The following is a 21,477-nucleotide window of genomic DNA, read 5'->3' as shown; positions in this document are numbered from 1 at the left end:
TCTCAAATCTTGTGTCATTTGGCTCTCGTAGAGTTAGGCTCTACAGTGGCTTATTTTTGGCATAGCTGCTGTCAGGCAGTGGGAGCCCTTCTTGTATCACCACGGGCGCTTAGTATGAAAGAATGAGAGGTACATTTGTCACTATATATAAGGAGGGTACAGGGAACAGAGTCATTCGGGTGGGTGATGGGTGAAATGTGTTTTTGATTAAAGTAGGAACACAGTAGATTTAGTTTGTGTGCTGTTACTGGTGCCTTCCAAGTTTGTGAAATAGAGGAGGAACAGAATGGGACAAGCTTAAAACAGCAAAAGAGTACGGAGATTGATGGAGTGTTAAAGAAAAGAAGGAGGTGTGATCCGAGCATGACGATGGGGAGTCTGGCTTTTTGAGGCAAAATGGAGTAATTGAAGTAAACACAAAAAGGAGGGCGTCAGAAGAACATCAGACGAGATTCCAGAACTTGTGCCATGCTGACTGTATGGGTCAGAAAGAAACACCTCTCCTACTGTTGTTGACAGTCATAATCCAAAACAAACATTGTTTGCAACTAAACAAAGAGCAAGTTCCTTTTTTCCTCTTTAGCTCTGAGGCGTTACTGACATGACAACTTGCATGACTTTGCTCAGGCTCCATTAACTATCTCTTTTAGTGCTGTTCATTAATGTAGAGCGCAGGAAAACCGCTGGCATGTTGACGCTCAATCACTCACTCTTGGTTGCTGCTGGCAGAGAGTGGGAAAGACGGCTGGATTGTCTGTCTAGTCCCAGAGGACCCAATGTGCTGAGGTCACAGTTCTGAATTGGCTCTAAATGACTTCAGCCAGAGAAAGCACCTGCTTGGGGGTGAATCCGCATTAAATCACTCAGTGGCCATAGGGAGCTGTAGACAACTTCATTGAATTGGGCTGTCCTCTACAGAGCACAATTAAGAGCATTCTGTTCTCTGTTGCTGTGCTTACACAGGGTATGAACAGTTTACTATCACAACTAACAGGGCACTTAAGCGGTTGCTCATTTGGTGTCTTAGCTGGCAACATTTCTAAGGATGTGGTAGTGCTCTGGGATTAACTATTGACTCCAGAGCATGTGAAATTTGTTAATCGCAGATGGACATTTCAGAGTCCTTGTTCCTAAGGTTACTTTTCTGAGGTAGAAAAGCTTTGGCTTTGTAAATGGGTCACAGATTCCTGTAGGTTATGAGGAGAGCACACTATAAAAAGTCACCCAGACAGGATGAGGGATGGTATCTCACCAAATAGATTATAAAAATGGTTGCCCTTCATCTGCTTTACATCATAATTCTTAATAAGACATTATAAAGCCGTAAGTGTTTGTTGATATTTTTTCTCTCTTCTGTACCTGTCCTCTGCAGTTGAAGGACGGAGAAAGAGGGCTGGACAGCCAAGAAGGGAGAGAAGCTGCTTAAAAGCAAGGAGAGCTTCACCCTCACTTTTACCCCTCCCCTTCCCCCTTCCCCCTTCATCCCCACACAAAACTCTGGTATCCACAACATCCCCTCTCAAATAAATATACACAACCCTTATAATTGCGATGGATCAGAAGATTCAGGGTAGGACTGCAACTCCACCTCCACTTCACTCTGGTGCTCTCACAGGGGAGCGAGAGAAGGAAGGAGGAGGGGGTGGAAAGAAAGAAGACGAGGATGAGAAGAAGCGGGACAGAGAAAAAGAAGGAGCTGCTGCTGTTCCTGCTGGCACAGGAGGTGCAGGTGGGCCAGGAGGTGCCAGCAGCGACCAGTCCCATTTCTCCATCAAAGAAAGCAACCTATCTGAGGGCAGTGTCAAACTCAAGATTGGCCTTCAAGCAAAACGCACAAAGAAACCCCCGAAAATCTTGGAGAATTATGTGTGCAGACCGGCATTCAGGGCGACTGTGAGGCATACAAGTCGTGGAGGAGGTGGTGCTCGCGGAAACCGTACTGGTGTTACGAATGATGGGCCACGCACTCAGAGCCGGAGTCCTTCACAGGGCCGGGAAAAGGAGAGGGACAAGAGTCCCAGTGTGAGCAGGCCACCAGCATCATCATCGTCGTCATCAGCCGTCTCCACTAAAACTCCCACACCAGCCTCTCCTGCTCCTCCTCCTAGCAGCACTAACACCCTGTCACCCTCCCAAGTGAATGGGAGCGCCCCAACAAAAAAGGTAAGACTGGAGAGCCAGTTTTTGTATTGTGAATCAGTGCTGGATTTCCACTTTGCAAACAGTTAACATTCAGTACCATACAAACAGCATATTACACAGATACATACATATTATTTATATATGTATGTATATATCTATATCAGTCAGCCATTGATAAAGCAGTGACAACAAAGCTACAAAGCTGCCCTAGTAATCACTGTGTTGTTGCACAGATGAAGGGCAGGACATAAATTGTTCTTTAGTTTTCTTTGTGTTTTCAGTTTGCCTGCCTCTTTTCATCAAGCACTGCCCCCTTTAATTTCCCTCTGTCTGTGTTGTCTATCTCCTGTCTTTGCCTGGCCATGTCCTCTCCACCCCCCATCTCTGCATGACCTCTCTCAATAGCACTCCTTCTTTGTCCCCAATCTGACCTCGTTGAGTAACTCCCCCTCCCTTTCTGGGCTTGTGTGTAAAGCAGCAGTGGATTGAAAATCTTGTCATTGAACTTAAATTTTCATAAGTGTGTCATTGCATTTTAATGGTATAAAGCAGTATTTCTCAATCCTGGTCCTTAAGGGCCACTGCCCTGCATGTTTTAGAGGTTTTCAAACTTTAACACACCTAACCAAAAGTAAGGCTCATTGGCATGCTTGCAAAGAACTCAACGAGCAGTTCAATTATTCTGAATTGGCTGTGCTGAAGTTTGAAAGAACTAACTGCTGGGATATGCTTGCTGTGTATGCAACCGTGCACGTCAGCGTTCTGCACTGTCTGGGTCAAGACTGGGCAATATATGAAGATTTTCAAATATATGGAGACTTTTTCACCTCCAGTATAGACTAAGGGAATGTCGTTTATATCGAGATAGCTTGTTATGAGTTAAAAGTAACTTTTCTTTTTGCATTTTGCACAGTTGTATTCTTGTTATGTTCTTTGACAATAATTTTTCATTGATTTTGTTTTAAGAGCATTTAAATTCAGTATGCAGCTACTTTATTTTCAGTCAACGGTTTTAATGCACATGTGCTGCAGATTCTGAATAAAAGTGCATTTAGCACACAACACTCTAAATTAGAACAGTTTCCTTGATTACTTGACAAGACAAAAAGAAATGATATCTGGATATAAATCGTGATTCAGGTAAAAAATATCGAGATATGAATCTTGGTTCATGTCACCCAGCCCTAGTCTGGGTATATGCTTGCTGCAGCACCATGCAGCCAAAATGCGCACTACTGGAGGTCACTTCTTGGGGCAGTACACAGCACTTTTATTTCCGGGGCATTTCTGTAAACAACAGTTTACTAATCTGTTGCCAGTTGTTAAGGCATGAGTGTTTGCTACTGTGCAGTGGGGAGGAAAAAATCATAAAGATGCTGGTAATTACGAACAAGGTCCGAGAGGCGCTCTTCAAAACTACCCGTCATTGTGTTTACCTTTGACCTCGTGTTTATGCTGTTGTTTGCATGAACACCTCTAGTGTTAAAGTCAATATTGGAACTTGCACATGCGACATGTTACCTTGCGTCAGCGTGTGCTACCTCACATTCCTAGTGTGCCAAACTTATGCTAGGAAAGCGTGTATGCCATGATATGTACGCAGATGTGTCGATAACTTCATGTATATCCCAGTCCTAAGATATCCAGGGCAGTGGTCCCTGAGGACACTTGTATAAAGCCAATCCCACATGTACATGCAGATTTTGAATAGCATTTTCCCTCCTATGTTAAATAAAAGCATCCAGGGTGTTCGGCACTGTTTACAGAAGATCTTTCTAAAGAAAAGGCTAAACAGAGTCAGAACAACAGAAGTTTGGAGTGGCAGATAACTTTTGACCCACAATATATACACTGTGTGCAACTAATTTTCCAAATCACGTCTTGGTTGTCCAAATGAATTTGCTCTCATGCATGATCTCTCCTCACTGGCAACATTATGCAGACAATTTTTCTGACAGCACTGACAGGTGATGTGACAGTTGTTTTCCCCTGAGTATAGAGGCAAAGCAAAGAAAATTCAGAGTAACAAGAAAAATTTGTTGCTCTAAATCAGGGCTATTCAGTTCGGTCCTACGAGGGCCGCAATCCAGCAAGTTTTCCATGTATCCCTGTTTCACCACACCTGACGCAAATTAATTAGTCATTGTGCAGAACTTGATTGGCTGTTAGATCCATTAATTTGATTCAGGTGTGTTGAAACAGGGATACATGGAAAACCTGCTGGATTGCGGCCCTCGTAGGACCGAATTGAATAGCACTGCTCTAAATCATCAGCCATTTAAGTCTCATAGCTTCACCAAGTAGAGGTCAGAACAGGTCATGTGCTGGTTTATGTAGCAGTGTCCCCAGTAGCATATTTTGATGCCCCTGTTCCTCATCACTGTTTATGTTCATGCAAACATGTAAAAAGCTCTGTTATAACAAGGCTGGCTTTTGCATTAACTTACTTTTTTCCAGTGCCCTTTGAATAAAGTAAAGACTGGTGCATATTCAAACCAAGGGGATAGTGGGGCACGTTATGATATGGCAAGGCCCCCATTACAATTTCCAAAAACTGCATTTGCATTTTGAAAGGTTGCAAATGCATTAAAAAGGTAGTATTTGCTAAACACAAAACTAAACAAATTACCTGTTTGTGAATACAAACTGAATGACTTGGTGTGTCTATATTAAACCATGTTTAACTTTTTATTGATTGCTTGCTGTACTTCAGATTTTTTTGTGTTGCTCTTTCATTGTATTGTTTGATTGTAACTCTGGTTTTCTCATATATTACCACATACTTTTTGGGGCTTCTACATAACTTCATATTTCTTGATTGTAATAGTTATTAGTTAGCACCTCTTTAAAAAAAACTATTTTTAATGCTTCTTTTTCTTTATGCAGGTTCCACCAAAGACTGATTGCAAGCCTGATTCAAAGTCAGACACAAAAGCAGCTCTTACCACATCTGAGAGACCCCTTAACCTCCATCGCCCTCCACCAGACAGCAAAACCCATTCCTCTGGGAAGAAAACACCAACTTCTCAAAGCATCCCCCGCACTTCTTCACCTTCTTCACCACTACCTACTTCAAAAGAACCTAGCTTTGACGGTGTTAAGCCACCCCATTACACTTATGGCACAGAAGGTCAGAGAGACAAGGACAAAGGTGTCCAAAACTGGGGAGCACCTACAGTGACTGAGAAACTAGCTCAACTTATTGCAACCTGCCCACCATCAAAGACTCCTAAGCCAACCAAACCTGCAAAGAGTGAGCCCACTCCTCCTCTCCCAAGCTCAGGCTTTATGGCTCCCACGGCCAAGCAACGGGACAGGGCTATGGCCAATAGGAACACATATTCAAGAATAGTGCACCTTTCACCTCCACCCCCTGTGTCAAGACCACCTGGTCGGCCCTACGGCTCGAGGAACAAAGACATCATCTCAGAAAATTCCCCCATCCTGATGCCACTTAGGAAGGATGACTTGGATGGGTCTGGAAAAGGTATAGTCAGCAGTGACAACAACAGCATTAACATGAGCAGCAGCAACAGCAGTAGTCGCAGCAGCAGCCCTGCATTCACCTACGGCAATAACCGCCTGCAAGCCATGTCAAAGGACAGCAACAATGACAACAGCAACAGTAGTATTTCTAAGTCACAGTTGCGTCCTGTTCACAGCTTACCACACACCACATCTGCTCAATCCTGTCCGGTTTCATCCTCTTCCTCCATCTCAGCTGAGCAGAGGACAGTGAGTGCAGTGAGTCACCTTGGACTCACTGTTCCCTCACAAGGACACCAGGCACGAGAGTCCCCATCTCTGGTAGAAGAAAGCGGTGCCGGGGAGAGGGAAAAGGACAGCGACAGCCTCAGAGACTTAACCAAGTGCCCTCCTTCAGCAGCAACAGGAAAGCTAGAGGGGAAAGACAAAGCAGTGAGTAATCAATCATTGTGTGCCGAGAGGGGCAAGAGCTCTAGTCCAAATAAACGCAGTCCCAACCCCGATATCGGTCGATCTGGTCGAACTAGCAGTCCTCCTGAGCCTGTTAGACAAAGAGCACTTTCTCCATTGGAACCAGATGATGAAGAGAGCCCACACACGCCTCTCAGGGATGATTCTCCTGATTCATCCATAGACTCTCAGGCAGAGCAGGACAGCAAACCCCTTAAAAAACGCAGAGGAAGGAAACCCCGCTGGACTCGTGTACTGAGCAAGACACAGAGTCAAAGAGCAGGTGACTGTCCATTCAGTGAGAACAAAACCATCATGCCTTTATCTTCAAACTTGGAAACACCATTGGCACCAGTCAAACGACCTGTAGGCAGGCCTCCCAACCCAAATAAGGTCAAACTAAATCCTGTACAACAAAGTGCGGTGTCACAGCTCTTCCCACCCCAGCCTAAGAAAAGGGGAAGGCCAAAGTCCAAAATGCCAAGGCTCGATGCACCATCCCCAGGGAACCCCTCTAAAAAGCTGGTCCCCTGCAAGGTCTTTTCGTCATTGTTGAAGTCCAAAGAAGAGCAGGACCCCCCTGTTCTTCACCCAGAGGTGGACTTTAACCCTCCTAAACCTATGCCTAGAAAACGCGGACGTCCCAAGCGCCTTCCTCCTACCTTACCCCAAGAGGGTCAACCTCCTACATTGGCTCCAGAAGCAGGAGACATGGGAGACAAAGGGTTCCACACCAAAGGAAACGGGCAGCTTATCATGAAAACTATTATCGGAAAGATCAATGAGATGAAAAGTGTGAAGCGGAAGCGTATTCTCAGTCAAATCCTTTTGGGTCCTAGAACAGAAGACACTCCTAAAATCAGCACCAGTGGAGTGTCTGTCTCTGGGGAATCTGCGACCCAGTCATTATCCTCCCTAGCTGCTTCGTTTGGGGGAAAATTAGGGCCTCAAATTAATGTCAGTAAAAAGGGAACAATATACATGGGTAAGCGAAGAGGCCGTAAACCAAAAACAGCGGCTAATGTTACAGCTTCAGCATCATCACCAGAACCTTTTCTGTCTCCAAACACCAATTCGCCTCATCATCATCATCATCATCACCATTATCAAACACAGTCACACCAGCAGCACCAGCTCACTTCCTCAGAGGTATTTCCTTCCCCCTCCCTCTCACAATCTAGTGGAGGCCACAGTCCCATCAGTGATGCCAGCTTTGTGGAGCCAGGCACAGTGCACTTTTCAGGTCACTCTCACTATTCTAACTCCCATCATAGCCACAGCACATTCTCCTTCCCTCCCCCAACATTTTCAGCCCCGAGTAAAGTACTGGGTTCAGCCTCTATGACCACAGCAGCTTCCCAGAAAAAGTCATTTTACCGCGGATACCCTCACCATCACCATCATTACAGACAGCACTACCATTATCATAAGCTTTCTCCTCCTAGGCCTCTCCATCCCACTTCCCCTGCTCCCCTTAGTGAGCTAAAAGAAGCCACTCCCTCACCAGTTAGTGAGTCACACAGTGAGGAGACAGTACCCAGTGACAGTGGCATAGGAACAGACAATAACAGCACATCTGACCGTGGTGAGAAAGCTGGAGGGACAGGTGGCTTAAGTGGGATTGGGATGCTGCCCGGAATGGGCAGTGGATTGTTAATGCCAAGTGTCATTGGTTCAGCTATGGCTCCAGGGATAGGCCTTAATTCTAGAAGCAGGCGTCGACACTCCGCCGTGCTTATGGAACATCCCTCACCGTCTCCTTCCCCTCATGGTGCAAGGTCATCACCGGATCCCCGGAAACCCCACCCAGCAGCTCCTGCCTCTTCTTTAATGGGCCACAAGGAGAAACATAAGCACAAGTGTAAACGTCGCAGCCACGGATGCCCTGGCTATGACAAGCTAAAGAGACAAAAGAGGAAACGAAAGAAGAAATACTTACAGATGCGGTCTCGGCGGCTTGACCCAGGTTTTCTTGCTGAGCTGGATGAAATAATTGTGATGCTAAGTGAAATTCGGATAACACACCGTCCCACAGGTCACAGACTCGGCAGTGGAATTGGCATAGCAGCAGGAGCAAGTAGAATGCCAGGGGTGGGGAACAGAGCTAGTAGTGGCATAGGAGGCACAAGTGGTCCTCCACCTCATCATTATGTTCACAGGGATCTGCTGCCAACAATCTTCAGGGTTAATTTTGGCAGGTTCTACTCCCATCCTGCATACTCTTGTGACCCGTTGCACTATGTTCGTAAACCAGATATGAAGAAGAAACGGGGACGGCCTCCCAAACTTAGAGAGTCCATGTCTGAGGTTCCCTTTGTACCTGGGCTTGGGTTTCCTCTCTCAAGTGGAGGTTTCTACCACCCTTCTTATGGGGTTCCTTACTCATCAGGGCCCTTGGGGTTGGGCTATTATAGAGGCTATCCTCCAGCAAGCGCTTTGTATCCCCATCCACACCACCAGTCACCTCACACAGCCCCATCTCACCACTCTCACCACTCCACATCTTTCCCTCCTCCTCCCCCCACATCTTACTTACATCACCACCCTTCTCATCTTCTGCTGAATCCCTCAAAATTTCACAAGAAAAAACATAAGCTGCTTAGGCAAGAGTACCTGGGAGGAGGAAGGTCCCCTGTCCTGTTCCCACCCATGTCCTCTGAGCTTTCTTTTAACTGGCACCATAAACACAAACACAGACATAAACACAGAGAGCGTTGCTCTGAGGAAGACAGGGATGAAACAGCAAGGAGTGGGTCAGGGACCCGAGTTAGTTCAGGGATTTCTGACAAAGGAGAACGAGTTGTTGGTTTGGGGATGGCAGAGTCTGTACAAAGATGCCGCTTTGGAAGAGAGACCTCCAGTACCACTGCCAGCAAGCAAGCTGCTGCTACCTCTGCCAACTCTCCGTCTTCTTCCTCTTCCTCATCTGCAGAAAGATATAAGCGCAAAGAGAGCTCATTGTCCTGTCTCGGACCTTCTAGGCTTACTCTGGGTAATGGCTCTAAAGGCCATCATCCAGTAGAATCCTGGTTCAGGATGGGCAGCTCTGAAGCAGACTACTCTAAACTTTCACGGAGTCAAGCGGCACATGGCCAGGGCTCATTCTCAGACGGACGGGCCGAAGATCCAGCAGGTTGCTCGGACAGTGAAGACGAGGAGCCGCTCACACCCACAGATGATGTAGAAGCTCAAGATTCTCCAAATCTTACAAATCTGTTTGCCTCTGCTCTCACCCGCACTTCACTGAAGGGAGGCAGGAGCAGAAAGACGGGGACAGAGAGCAACTTCTCCCACACTGATCGACCGATAAGGAAGGACCGCTCAACGTCAGCAGAGAGGAGAAATTCAGGTAAGTTACATTTGACTAATTAAAACTGAACTGTGTGACTAGGCTGCCTACAGCAGACCATGCAACGACAAACTGCTACAAGTGTTAGGACATAAAAAAAATACCACTAGCAGTTATAGCTAAATGTCATTTGTGTTTAAATACAGAAATAAATAGAATCAGGAATCTTTATGGTCATTGAACCCTATAGCACAACAAAGTAGAGGCTAGGTATCATCACTAATTGCTTGAATCGATTTGATTTCGATTAAATCTAATTTGATTCAATATTGATTCATTTATAGATATTTATGTAACAACACCCAATATTTCTTAAATATTAAAGCCAGAAATGCTGTAATAAAAAACAAAACAAAAACACTTAGGACAGAAAAAAGTTCAACTTTTTAAATAACCAGATGAAAACCGTTTCATTCAGTGGAGCTGCTCAAAATACACACAGAGCAGCTATGACATGCTGTCATGTAAATCAAATAAATAACATCAGACTGTTTTGTTTTTTAAGAAAAGGATGAAGTGTAAAACTGTTCTAGAGGAAATGTGACTTTAAATGACTGCTGTGACTTAGCACTGTATAGAAAACGAGATAAAAATAAATTTACTTGACCAAGTGAGTGCAGTGGATACATTCGGTGTTTGTTGAACACTGACTTTGCGTTAGCTGCTGAGCTGCTAAATACTTTACAGGTGAATGTAATCTAATAGTGTATGAAAACTGTCAGAATTTGGCATTATCTTGGTGAGAGAAGCTGATTTTGAGTGGAAACAACACAGGCAACCTTTCAGTTTTAGTTTCAGTTCATGAAGCTCAAGAAGCTTTGGACTAAATAAACTGTTCAGCACAAAAAAAAAATCAATTGACCAAAATTTACTTTAACATTGTTAAAGGTTACTGGTGTCATTTGTGTACCAAAAATAGTTCAGATGTGGCTGTATTATGAGTTCTCTTTCTGAATACAACTGACTAATTTCTAATGAGCTCTGTGGTTTGGCACAGTCATGGTGAAACTAGCACTGTATGTTGTTAAGATCTAGCATGAACTCCTGGCTTGCTTTTGTGGGAAGTAATGGTTTGCAACATTGCCTTATGGCACAGCGAGCAGGCTTTCACATTTTTGCTTGATCTCTATACATCCACAAATGTGCCTCGTGAAAAAAAAAAATTCTTTGTTGTGTGTTGAGAGATTGTGCAGTGGTTACCAATGAAACGTCCATACCTTAGTTGTGGCTAAAACAAACAACACTGGAAAATGATCAGTTCTGCCTCTGTAGTACTCTCAGCTGTCCATTATCTGAAAATAGGAACAAGATACTAAGGCACTTACTTTTGTAGGAAAAAAATCCCCTTGAAAGATTCTGGGGCATCCCCTGTCTGACATTTGGTAACACTTACAAATGCTTACCGTCTTGGCATAAGAAATGTGTGATTACTCGAACTGACTCTACCGTGAGGATAAATGGTCACAGTTGGCCATAGTTGACACAGCTTTTTTGCCAAAGTTCATATTACTAAAGGGGTGGAGTATTTTTGTGTCATATTTTCAGAAGATGTTTCCCTCAAAAAGCCCACAATATGAGGGCTAGTCCTATTCATTAGTACGCCCAGCACCTGGGCTTAACTGATGTTGGTGATATGGAACACACCTCTTCAGCTGTGGTAGATGCAATGTACTCCATTTGTGTGCGTGAGCCATCAGTAGATCGAGTGGAATTTAGTATAAGCCAATGTTAACGTGCATGTCTGTATCATGGAAAGTTAAAAGGTCCCCACTGAGGCAGTACAGTGCAGTTCAAATCAAGCCAAGGTAATCCTGGATTAAAGCTCAGGACTTGGGGTCAACCAGCGGTCACATACGGCACTGTGACAGTAGGGGAGGCCATGTCTGGGGACTGAGCCGGCACGGCAAGACAAGTGGGGAATGACAGAACTAGATAAATATACACCGACAGAGGAGAATGAGTGGAGTCAGATGTGGGGGGAAAAGGCAGTGAATGAGAGGCCAAGGATAGGGCAGTATGTGGACTTTTACATTTCTGACTGTATTTGTTCATTCAGGATGTGAAATGAGAAAGTATCTGTGCTACCCACACACAGACTTTGCACGGGCTGCCCAGGTATGCTCACGGCCTACCATGTATTTTTGACAGCTGTGTTGAGCAATAAAAGTGATGAATGAGTTTACAGGATTACTGCCATTAGGGAGTAATTGGCTACATTACTGTGGTACGCTTGTTGAAAAGTCACACTTGTTAGACTAGTTTGTATTATCGAATATAAACACTTCTTTGCAGTTTATAGTGAGTAATCTGATAGCTCTGTTGGCTAATAACAGACACGTGTGTGTCTACATTTAGCTTAACAAGTTGTATGGATTCTGTATATTACAGAAAGATGGTGACTACATTTGTCGATAGTGTCTCCTTCACCACATAAACAGCACATATTCATTAATTTCCTGCGGAGTTAGATTTTTAGACAAGTTGAAAGCTAACCACAGCTTTTGTGGGGTTGTAGCATTTGTGACACCACATGTGTGTTGAAGCTTTGCTCCAGTTACAGATTCTTCTTCAAGAGTGATGTAGAGTTCTTCGCTGACAGGCATTAACAGTTGCTAACAGCCACTTGTTATCATTTCACCGTGATGGCTGTTGTCCTTTTCATTTACAAATTGAAAAAAATAATATAAAAACCTCCACAACAGACTGATTGCTAAAAAGCCAAGTAATAGAGCCACAGGTTGGAGAGAAGCAATTGCAAGTTACTGATGAGACTGGCTGATTGTAAGCAAAATCCAAATACTTAGTATTTTAAATACTACAGTGGTGTAAAAAATGTTTGCCCCTTCCTGATTTCTTTTTTTTTATAATTATTTTGCATGTTTGTCACACTTAAATGTTTCAGATCATCAAAAATTTAAATATTAGTCAAAGACAAAAAAAGTAAACACAAAATGCAGTTTTTAAATTAAGGTTTTTATTATTAGGGGAGAAAAAATCCAAACCTACATGGCCCTGTGTGGAAAAAATGATTGCCTTCTAAACCTAATAACTGGTTGGGTCACCCTTAGCAGCAACAACTGCAATCAAGCATTTGCAATAACTTGCAATGAGTCTTTTACAGCACTGTGGAGAACTTTTTGACCACTCATCTTTGCATAATTGTTGTAATTCAGTCACATTGGCAGGTTTTCAAGCATAAACCGCCTTTTTAAAGGTGATGCCACAGTATCTTCATAGGATTCAGGTCAGGATTTTGATTAGGCCACTTCAAAATCATCATTTTGTTTTTCTTCAGCCATTCAGAGGTGGACTTGCTGGTGTGTTTTTAAATCATTGTCCTGCTACAAAACCCATGTTCAATTCAGCTTGAGGTCACGAACAGATGGCCGGACATTCTCCTTCAGGATTGTTTGGTAGACGGCAGAATTCATGGTTCCATTTATCACAGCACGTCTTCCAGGTCCTGAAGTAAAAAAAAAACAGCCCCACACCATTACCATCAAATGTGGTGTTACTTTAACACCAGATGTAATGGGACACACAGCTTCCAAAAAGTTCAACTTTTGTCTCATCAGTTCACGGAGTATTTTCCCAAAAGTCTTGGGGATCATCAAGATGTTTTCTGGCAAAATGTAGACAAGTCTTAATGCTCTTTTTGCTCAGCAGTGGTTTTTGTCTTGGAAGCCTGCCATAAAGGCCATTTTTGCCCAGTTTCGTTCTTATGGTGGAGTCATGAACACTGACACTGACCTGAGGCAAGTGAGGCCTGCAGTTCTTTTGGATGTTGTTGTGGGGTCTTTTGAATGAGTCGTTGCTGCACTGTTGGGGTGATTTTGGTTGGTTGGCCACTCCTGGGAAGCTTCACCAGTGTTCCATGTTTTTGCCATTTGGGGATAATGGCTCTCACTGTGGTTCCTGCTGACATGTTTAAATGGACTCTAGATAAAGTGATCCGATCATTTGTATTTACATGATGGACAGATTTAATGCGATCGTAATGCTTCTGACATGCGCAGTGCTGGCTAGTTGGGAAGAATCGGCCACAGTCCTGTTTTGTTTTGCTGCCACCATTGTTCAAGTTCTCCCTGAAACTCATTATGTCATGTAACCCCCACGTGGCTTAAGCATGCACTGAAACAACATGCACCACAAAACGATCAGAATAATGTTTTTTTTTTTTTCCTGCTGATCCGATGGTGAAAAAGTTTAAACCACCCGTCTCGATGGGATTGAAAATTCTTTCCAGTCGAGGCTGATCGCATTAGCTGACATGTTGACATGACACATTTTTTTTCTATATAATATTTAAGCATGGAGTCACTTAAAGATAAATAAAAACAGACAGTTTATAAGGATTTGGAATATGTGATCATGATTCTTATATTGCTAAGATAAATGTTAATTGAATGGAAAAACTTAGAAACCCAAATGGAAAATGATCTTATTAGGGAAATGGAATGATGAGGTACAGAAAAACAATTAAAAGAGGAATATGTGTGAAAGTGAAATCATGTCAGACTGGAAAACTAGGGGAGAGCAAGATGGAAGACAAAAGTTAAATATGAATGCAAGACAAACACAGACATGGAAATGTAAGATGAGATTTGAAGAAAGAGGAGCGTTGAAGGTTATACAGGAAAACTATATGGTACACCTTTAAGAGTTGACACAACTGTCTTCGTGCCAGCTGTCATCACTAAAAATGTCTCTGTGAGTTCTGACATGTATTGATGTATATTCTGCATCACTTTCCTGTTTCCTTTTCCAGGGTCATCAGGTATCCCGACAAGAGGTGTTACACCTGAAGGCTCTGAAGGATCTCTCCACCATCGGCATCAGCACCATCACCAGCCCTCTCTGTTTCACTCCCACAGCTCACCCTCCTCCTCCTGCCTCTCTCCCTCTCAGGACTGCTGCCTTGATGCCTCCCTGCCCCACCACTCCCATCGAGTGCAGCCACCCAAACACAGCCTGCATCATGTCAACAAAATTCTGCGTGCCAAAAAGCTGCAGAGACAAGCTCGCACAGGAAACAATGTGGTGAAGAAGAGGGGCCCGGGACGTCCCAGGAAGTATCCACTGACTTCCCCGCCACCATCCCCATCCCCAGTAGTTGAGTTGAATCAGACCAGGCACAGGGAAAGTGGGGGAGAACGGCTGTTGGGAGGAAAAGGGTGGGAGGGTGACACCGTTTCAGATGCCATTGAGTCGGTAGTCCAGGGGCAACGTCGAAAAAGTCAAAAAAGGAAGCACTGGGACAGAGATAGAGATGAGGAAGAGGAGGAGGAGGTTGAAGAGGACAGGATGGTAGAAGAGATTGAAGAACAATTACTAGAGAGAGAGGAGAACTTGGGCAACTTGGCAGCACGGTCCAGAGCTGGAACAGGAAGAAGCTGGCCTGGGCAAGAAGAGCACCAGCACTTTCAGGGGTAAGGAAATTTTCATAATACTCTTGCATTTTTCTAGCTTAAAGTCTCCGACCTGGAATGGTAAATACTAATGCTCAGATTTAGTGTTCGTAGGTATAGGGATTTTTTTGTTAAGTACAGTTACAAACCAACTCATGATTCTGTTTTTAGCCCAATTGAAAGCAAGCCAGATGGCCAGGGCTCCTCAGAGTGCTCAGGCACTGTCTCCAGAGAGCAAGCTTCATGTAGGCCTATGACCAGCCAACGAGAGAAGAGAGCAGCCAGACCCCCAAAGAAGAAGTTCCAGAAAGCAGGACTGTACTCTGATGTGTACAAGACTGAAGAGTGAGTCCTTCAGAAATGTTAAATTGGCATGTCTTTCAACTCAACATATTTTATTTAATTTATTTTTTTTTGTCTTTTAATTTATTTGTTTATTTTTAATTTAAAAGAGCCCCATTCGGTTTTCTGCACCTGTAAATGAACTGCTTTCACATTTTTTTTCTCTTGTGCAGCCCCCGCAGTCAGCTTCTGCAGCTGAAGAAAGAGAAGCTGGAATACATACCTGGGGAGCATGAATATGGATTGTTTCCTGCTCCAATACATGTTGGTGAGTTTGAATGTAGTAATTTATTGATCAGTGTGTTTTACTTTGCTATTCAAATGTACTAGTTTTATGTTTGCAATTAAAGTTTTTGGAAAGTCAGTCATGTTTTTGCATGTTGAGGTATAATTGACCTGCCATAAAGTTTGGATTCTGTGAATAACTTACTGAAAAATAAAATAAAATCTAGAAAAGCTGTTTTTTCTTCAGTCTTTAAGGCCTGTATTGTCACCTCAGCAAAATTATCTATGTAAAATTTTCATGGACCAGCTCCCTTCTTCTTCAGTTCTTAACAGCCAGTATTTACAATAAGATGAAACATGAAATAGATCATTTTCTTATGCATGTGCAGAGAATTAGTACACTAAACTATGATTTCTGAATTATGATAACAAAGTTATTTCTTTTCTCATGCCAAATTTCCCCTGCTTTGTGTTTTCAGGGAAGTACCTGAGACAGAAGCGCATTGATTTCCAGTTGCCTTATGACATCCTTTGGTTGTGGAAACATGATCAGGTGATCAGTTTTCTTGAGCACAAATGTTTTTAGGGTTTTTCCAAATTCAGAGCAAAAAGTGACCAATAGTAGAATTAAAGCACAGCTCATCTGGTATATGTACTTCTTTGTCATCAAACTATTGTTTTAAGATTATGCTTTTGTATTTCAGCTTTACAAGAGGCCTGATGTTCCTCTTTATAAAAAGATAAGATCAAGTGAGTAGGCTTTGATACCATGTGCTTTCTAGCTTGGTCTTTTTATATGCTACCAATTCCATGCTAATCTGTGACTCCACTCGCAGATACCTGCTTTGCTGTTAACTTGGTTAATTTAAATATTGCCTAACTTGTTATCACTTATATGATTTTATATGCTTTTATTTCTATCTTTATTTTTTTTTCACAGCAGGAGTTAAAGATAGGACATGATTTACATGTTTTAAAAAAAGTGCAGATGTGAAACGGTAATTTCCTGATTTTGTGTGTCAGATGTTTATGTAGATGTGAAGCCTCTTTCCGGCTATGAAACAACTACCTGTAACTGCAGACTTCCTGAGACCCAGACTGAAAAAGGCTGTCTGGATGATTGCCTGAATAGGTAAAGACATCCAACAATATATAATGCACCTTTTCACAGGTTTGTCATTAGTAGATGATGATAAATTTAAAAGAAAATGAGCTCTCCACGATCAATGGTGTTTTACAGGGCAGGCGTGATGTTAAAACAACTAAAAAATGTCAGTCTTACTTTATTTTATTTTTTCCACATTTTTGCAGAATGAGCTTTGCGGAGTGCTCTCCCAGCACTTGTCCATGTGGTGATCATTGTGACAACCAGCACATCCAGAGACATGAGTGGGTTCAGTGTCTGGAGCGGTTCCGTGCGGAGGGAAAGGGTTGGGGCATTCGCACCAAGGAGAGTCTCCGCTCTGGACAGTTCATCATTGAGTACCTGGGGGAAGTGGTTAGTGAGCAGGAGTTCAGGTGAGATAGTCAGCTCAGTTACTGTGCAGAGAAATCTTTCTCTCTTTTATTCTGCTGCTTCATATTTACCATCTTTTTAGGAGCCGTATGATGGAGCAGTACTTCTCCCACAGTGGCCACTACTGTCTGAACCTGGATAGCGGCATGGTGATTGACAGCTACCGAATGGGCAATGAGGCACGCTTCATAAACCACAGCTGTGAACCCAACTGTGAGATGCAGAAGTGGTGGGTGTCAAAGCAGCCTTGAACTAGTAATGGCTTTTTGGTGCTTTTAGTTTTGACCAAGAGAAGAGATTTGGCTAAAGTGCTTTGTGACCATGAGCATTTTATTGGTTGGTCTTTCAGATGGACCCTGTATAAACTATATTTATTAAACTGTGATGAGAAATACTACAAGTACAACTGAGTAACGTTTGCCATATCCTGACAGTTTGTGAGATTAATTTTGTTAGAAAGGACAATAAGACATTATTTTAAATAGTGTCAGAGAATCAGACTAGAAATTGTTCATGCTTCGTTATTAGGAATTGTGTTTTCTAAATACTTGCCACTTAACAGACCGATCTGTTGTCGTAATAATTTTACTAACTTCTATTTGTGCCTAATTGGACAATGACAGTGAAAACACCAGAAATGGCCAAATGTGGTAATCATAGAAAGAAAATTAAATGAAATAATCCAGACCAGGCCCCAAAAATGTCTTGCTTCTGCATCTTGTCCAGAGGTATAAGTTTATGTGTATCTTGTTTTATCCATGTCTGTGTGAACTTCTAACACACCAGATTAACCTGAAGTAGTTGCAGTGTAAACAAGACAATGTTTTATGCTCTGGTTTGGGTGACTTGCACAGTAGCTTTAAAAGGGACACATGCAGCAGGTTCACTTGACAGAAAATGAGAAGGCTTGAAACTCCAACCCCTTTAATGTGGTTGTGTGGTGGTAATCTGATGAGATCACCTCTCTTCTTGCCAGTGTTCACAGACCATAATGGCTTTAAGTCCTTGAAACCTGCCAAAGCAGTTCACTGATTTCCTGAGGGGTTGTTCTCACAGCATGGCTGAATTCACAGCAGTTGAAGATACGGCTGCACAATATTTGGAAAATTTACCTTGATTGTGATAATAGCCTTGTACTGCGATAAGTTGTAGTCCGAATTTGCATGTTGTAAGGAAGTAACGCGACGCTATTCCAAATGCTGCTGAGCATTCATGTTCTGTGTGTGGCACCTCTGTACGTTGTTTGCCAACTGCCAATATACTGCATAAGAAGAAGAAGAATGCTCTGTTTACGTCAATGGTGAATCAAATGGATACCTACTGTCCTGGATGCTACGTGTAGACGGTAATGGCTGTGGCACTAGAGCACATGGAGTCACCTTGTTGATGGTGAAAGGTAATGAGAGGAGCGAGGAAAACTTGGAAGAAGCTGTTGCTAAACAGAGCATCACGTCGACTTTTTGCAACTATGTTGGTTATAAGAGAGATCACACACTACAAACACATTTACTCCGCACGACATGTCGAATACTTGTGCCAAACACATGGGGACATGTCTTTATCTCCACTGCCACCTACAGTACAAACACCAGTAGCTATAGACTAATCTCCAAATTATTTTTATTAAGAAGAGTTACTAAAATCTAGCATTAGCTAAAACACGCTACTAACATTATTATGGCACAAGCTACAAAGATGTCTGTGCATGAGGTTTGCCAGTGGAACTCCTTATATATGAGAAAATATCAAAGTAGCAGCTTTATTTTATTTTATTGCAGATCATATCGTCACTGCAACCTTTAACAGGGTTATCACATATTTCATGCTTTCCTGATATCGTGCAGCCCTAGATAGAGACCTGGCTAAGCAGACCGCCATTTGCAACTTTATCTGTTAATGAATGTGCAGCATGTGTCAACACCATTCGACCCTCAGAGGATTTAATTGTGGACAGTCAATGTCCTTAAAGAGTTCTGTGCTTCAGCATAAACCAACACATAATCCAGGGCACCACCCTGTGTATATGAGTACCTGATGGGGAGGGGCTCAGCTGAAATAAGACTCCACAAGGGTGGAGGATTTTCAGCGCAAAGCCTGACGAGTCATCCATCTTACCAGGGAAGAGAGATTATATGCAGCCGGTCCTCAGATACAGCTGTAGTGCCTGAAACAATGTGCTGAACCAGCATTTTACCTCTATAGATGGAATAAATTATCAAGCGGATGGCAGAGTAGTGTGCTTTATTCTTAGAAGACCAGTGGGTAGTTTAGGCAGATGCCTCAGTAATTTCACTCTGCTGAGTGTTTGCCACAACATTTCTTTCCCTTTTGTCCCAGTTTTTAAATATATTTAATTTAATTATGTTTCCAACTTATTCCAGAGATGGAGCTGTACATTTAAAATCAAAACAAGAAAGCCTGATTTCAGGTTGAAGTAGGGCTGGGCGATATGGCCTAAAAATAAAATCTCCGATTTTTTATAACCAAATCCGATTTCCGATTTTAATCGATTTTTTTTCCTTTTCTTTTACAAAACATAAATAAACTTATTAAAAAAATTCATTTGTTTATATAGATGAATGCTAGCAAAAATAAAGCATATAATGTCATAGCTCTTCCACCATATAAACGACTTCATATCTTACATTGAAATATGCGACACAATGCATCCGTGATCTCTTTCCATCTGGATCCTTATCATACAGGATCCACTGCAGATATAATTCCCCTGATGAAGGTTGTCTCTTAACTAGGGTTTGTGGGTTAAGTTGATTTCTGCATCGCATAGAGAGCAGCATTTCTCACTGCAGTTATACGCACAGCTAAATCCCAGGCTTGAGTGAAGGGTCGCTTTAATGAAAATCTGTCAGACAAACACCGTTCTGGTGTGGAGGGAGGGCTAAGTCTGCTGCTAACTAACTATGGAAAAAAATCCCGATTTTCAAAAAAATTAATCTCCAGAAATGGAAAATTCAATTTATCGATTTTATCGATTATTCGCCCAGCCCTAGGTTGAAGTATACCTCTACCTCTTCTCCATATTTTGACATTTGTAGTGACGTTCTCTACTTAAACCACAATGAAAATTACAGAAAACTAAAAATAGATGAAATATAGCACCATTGGGGCTTTTCACATGACTTCCAAGCAGAGACTGATGTTCCTTTGTTGTCCATTTTGTTATAAAGTATGGTGGTGCAATGGGGCGTTACACTTTAGGTTAAGACTCCTCTATGTCACGATGTGATTTGGGTTGGGGACAGGGCCCAAATGCTGAACCAGGCAGGTGGAAGTTTATTGGTCCACAACACAAGGGACTGCTAACAGTAGGTTACAGGCACACAAAACAACAAAAATAAATAAACTGAGATAGAAACTGGACGCAAACAGTGAGCAGGTAAAGCAATCAGCAAAGTAAGACCAGGTGTGCACTGAACAGAAAGTAAAGAGAACAGAACATACAAGAGTGTGGCTCTACAAAAAAAAGACAAGAAACCAAAAACACAAGACTCAGACAACAGAAACTAAAGAGAAATAAAACTGAAGTGAAACCCATAAACCATGATACTCTGAGCTGGCAAGAGAGTACCAGAGGCAAAATGACCTGTCATGTAACTTCATCCATCCGTCCGTCCGTCTGTTAGTGGATGGGCGGGAGCTAGGGCTGGGTTTAAAAAATTGATTTATTGATTCAAATTAATTAAGTCCAATATCTATTCATAAAACTTTGAAATTGATTTTTTTTATATATTCTCTTTTCTGGTAATGTGACCCTACTCTCACGTGACTTACTGAGGCTTGGCGAGATCTTAGCATGTATACACACAACTGGTTTCCTGTGTTGCCTCCATCTAAAATTTGCTTCTCTTGCCAAGATGATGTGAAATTCAGATGTTTTCATTCACCAGTGTGGATTACTTTCACCTGTAAAGTATTTTGCAGTGTAAAACCTCTTACATTAGCAGCTAAGACCGCGGGAAGTGATGTCACTACGCATGTACGCATGTATGTACTTTGAAATAAATCCGATATGGTCATTTAAAGTCACATTTCCGCTACAACAGGTTTGTACTTCGTCCTTTTATCAAAAAGTAAACGGTCTGATGCTATGTCTCTGATTTACATGACTGCATGTCATAGCTGCATCTGGTCTCTGTGTCCATGGCAGTGAGCACACACACAAACACGTGTGTGCACACACAGGTTTCTGTCAGAGGACAGAGTGCACGCATTGAAAAACACACCAACCAGCTAAAAATCAGACAAAAATATGAGAGTTTTCCAAATTCTCTCAGGCAGGTGAAGACGGAAGCATCTTGCTCCAGTGAGGAGTATTTCTCCTGCATCACGGGAACTCCCACAACTGAACAAGCTTGTCATTCTAGAAATTTATGAGTTGTATTACATCTTTAAATAGATCCAATATTCTTTGTGGGTTTTATTAATATCAAAACATTATCTAAGATCTGAATTTCAAGAATATTTAGTGACTGAACTGAATGAAACAATTTCATCAGGACATTTAAAAATGCATGTAGATTACTGTAATAATCTGATTA

At 42.4% G+C, this 21,477-nt stretch overlaps 1 protein-coding gene across 3 annotated transcripts in view; it reads left to right on the top strand.

Annotated features, from left to right (window-relative positions):
• The window catches only part of ash1l (ash1 (absent, small, or homeotic)-like (Drosophila)), a 35,259-nt gene that overhangs the window by 2,593 nt on the left and 11,189 nt on the right, over window positions 1-21,477 (top strand). For all 3 annotated transcript variants that reach the window (XM_042011405.1, XM_042011406.1, XM_042011404.1), the window contains exons 3-12: window positions 1,373-2,163; window positions 5,029-9,427; window positions 14,196-14,856; window positions 15,007-15,180; window positions 15,351-15,445; window positions 15,882-15,955; window positions 16,107-16,152; window positions 16,426-16,534; window positions 16,714-16,920; window positions 17,001-17,147. In XM_042011405.1, coding sequence (XP_041867339.1) covers window positions 1,552-2,163; window positions 5,029-9,427; window positions 14,196-14,856; window positions 15,007-15,180; window positions 15,351-15,445; window positions 15,882-15,955; window positions 16,107-16,152; window positions 16,426-16,534; window positions 16,714-16,920; window positions 17,001-17,147 — 6,524 coding nt within the window. In that variant the 5' untranslated portion in view covers window positions 1,373-1,551. The remainder of the gene's footprint in view (window positions 1-1,372; window positions 2,164-5,028; window positions 9,428-14,195; window positions 14,857-15,006; window positions 15,181-15,350; window positions 15,446-15,881; window positions 15,956-16,106; window positions 16,153-16,425; window positions 16,535-16,713; window positions 16,921-17,000; window positions 17,148-21,477) is intronic.

This window comes from Melanotaenia boesemani, chromosome 17 (assembly GCF_017639745.1).
Source record: "Melanotaenia boesemani isolate fMelBoe1 chromosome 17, fMelBoe1.pri, whole genome shotgun sequence".
Classification (NCBI taxonomy): domain Eukaryota; kingdom Metazoa; phylum Chordata; class Actinopteri; order Atheriniformes; family Melanotaeniidae; genus Melanotaenia; species Melanotaenia boesemani.
The sequence above is the reverse complement of the archived record's forward strand: the minus strand, read 5'-3'. Positions and strand labels throughout refer to the sequence as shown.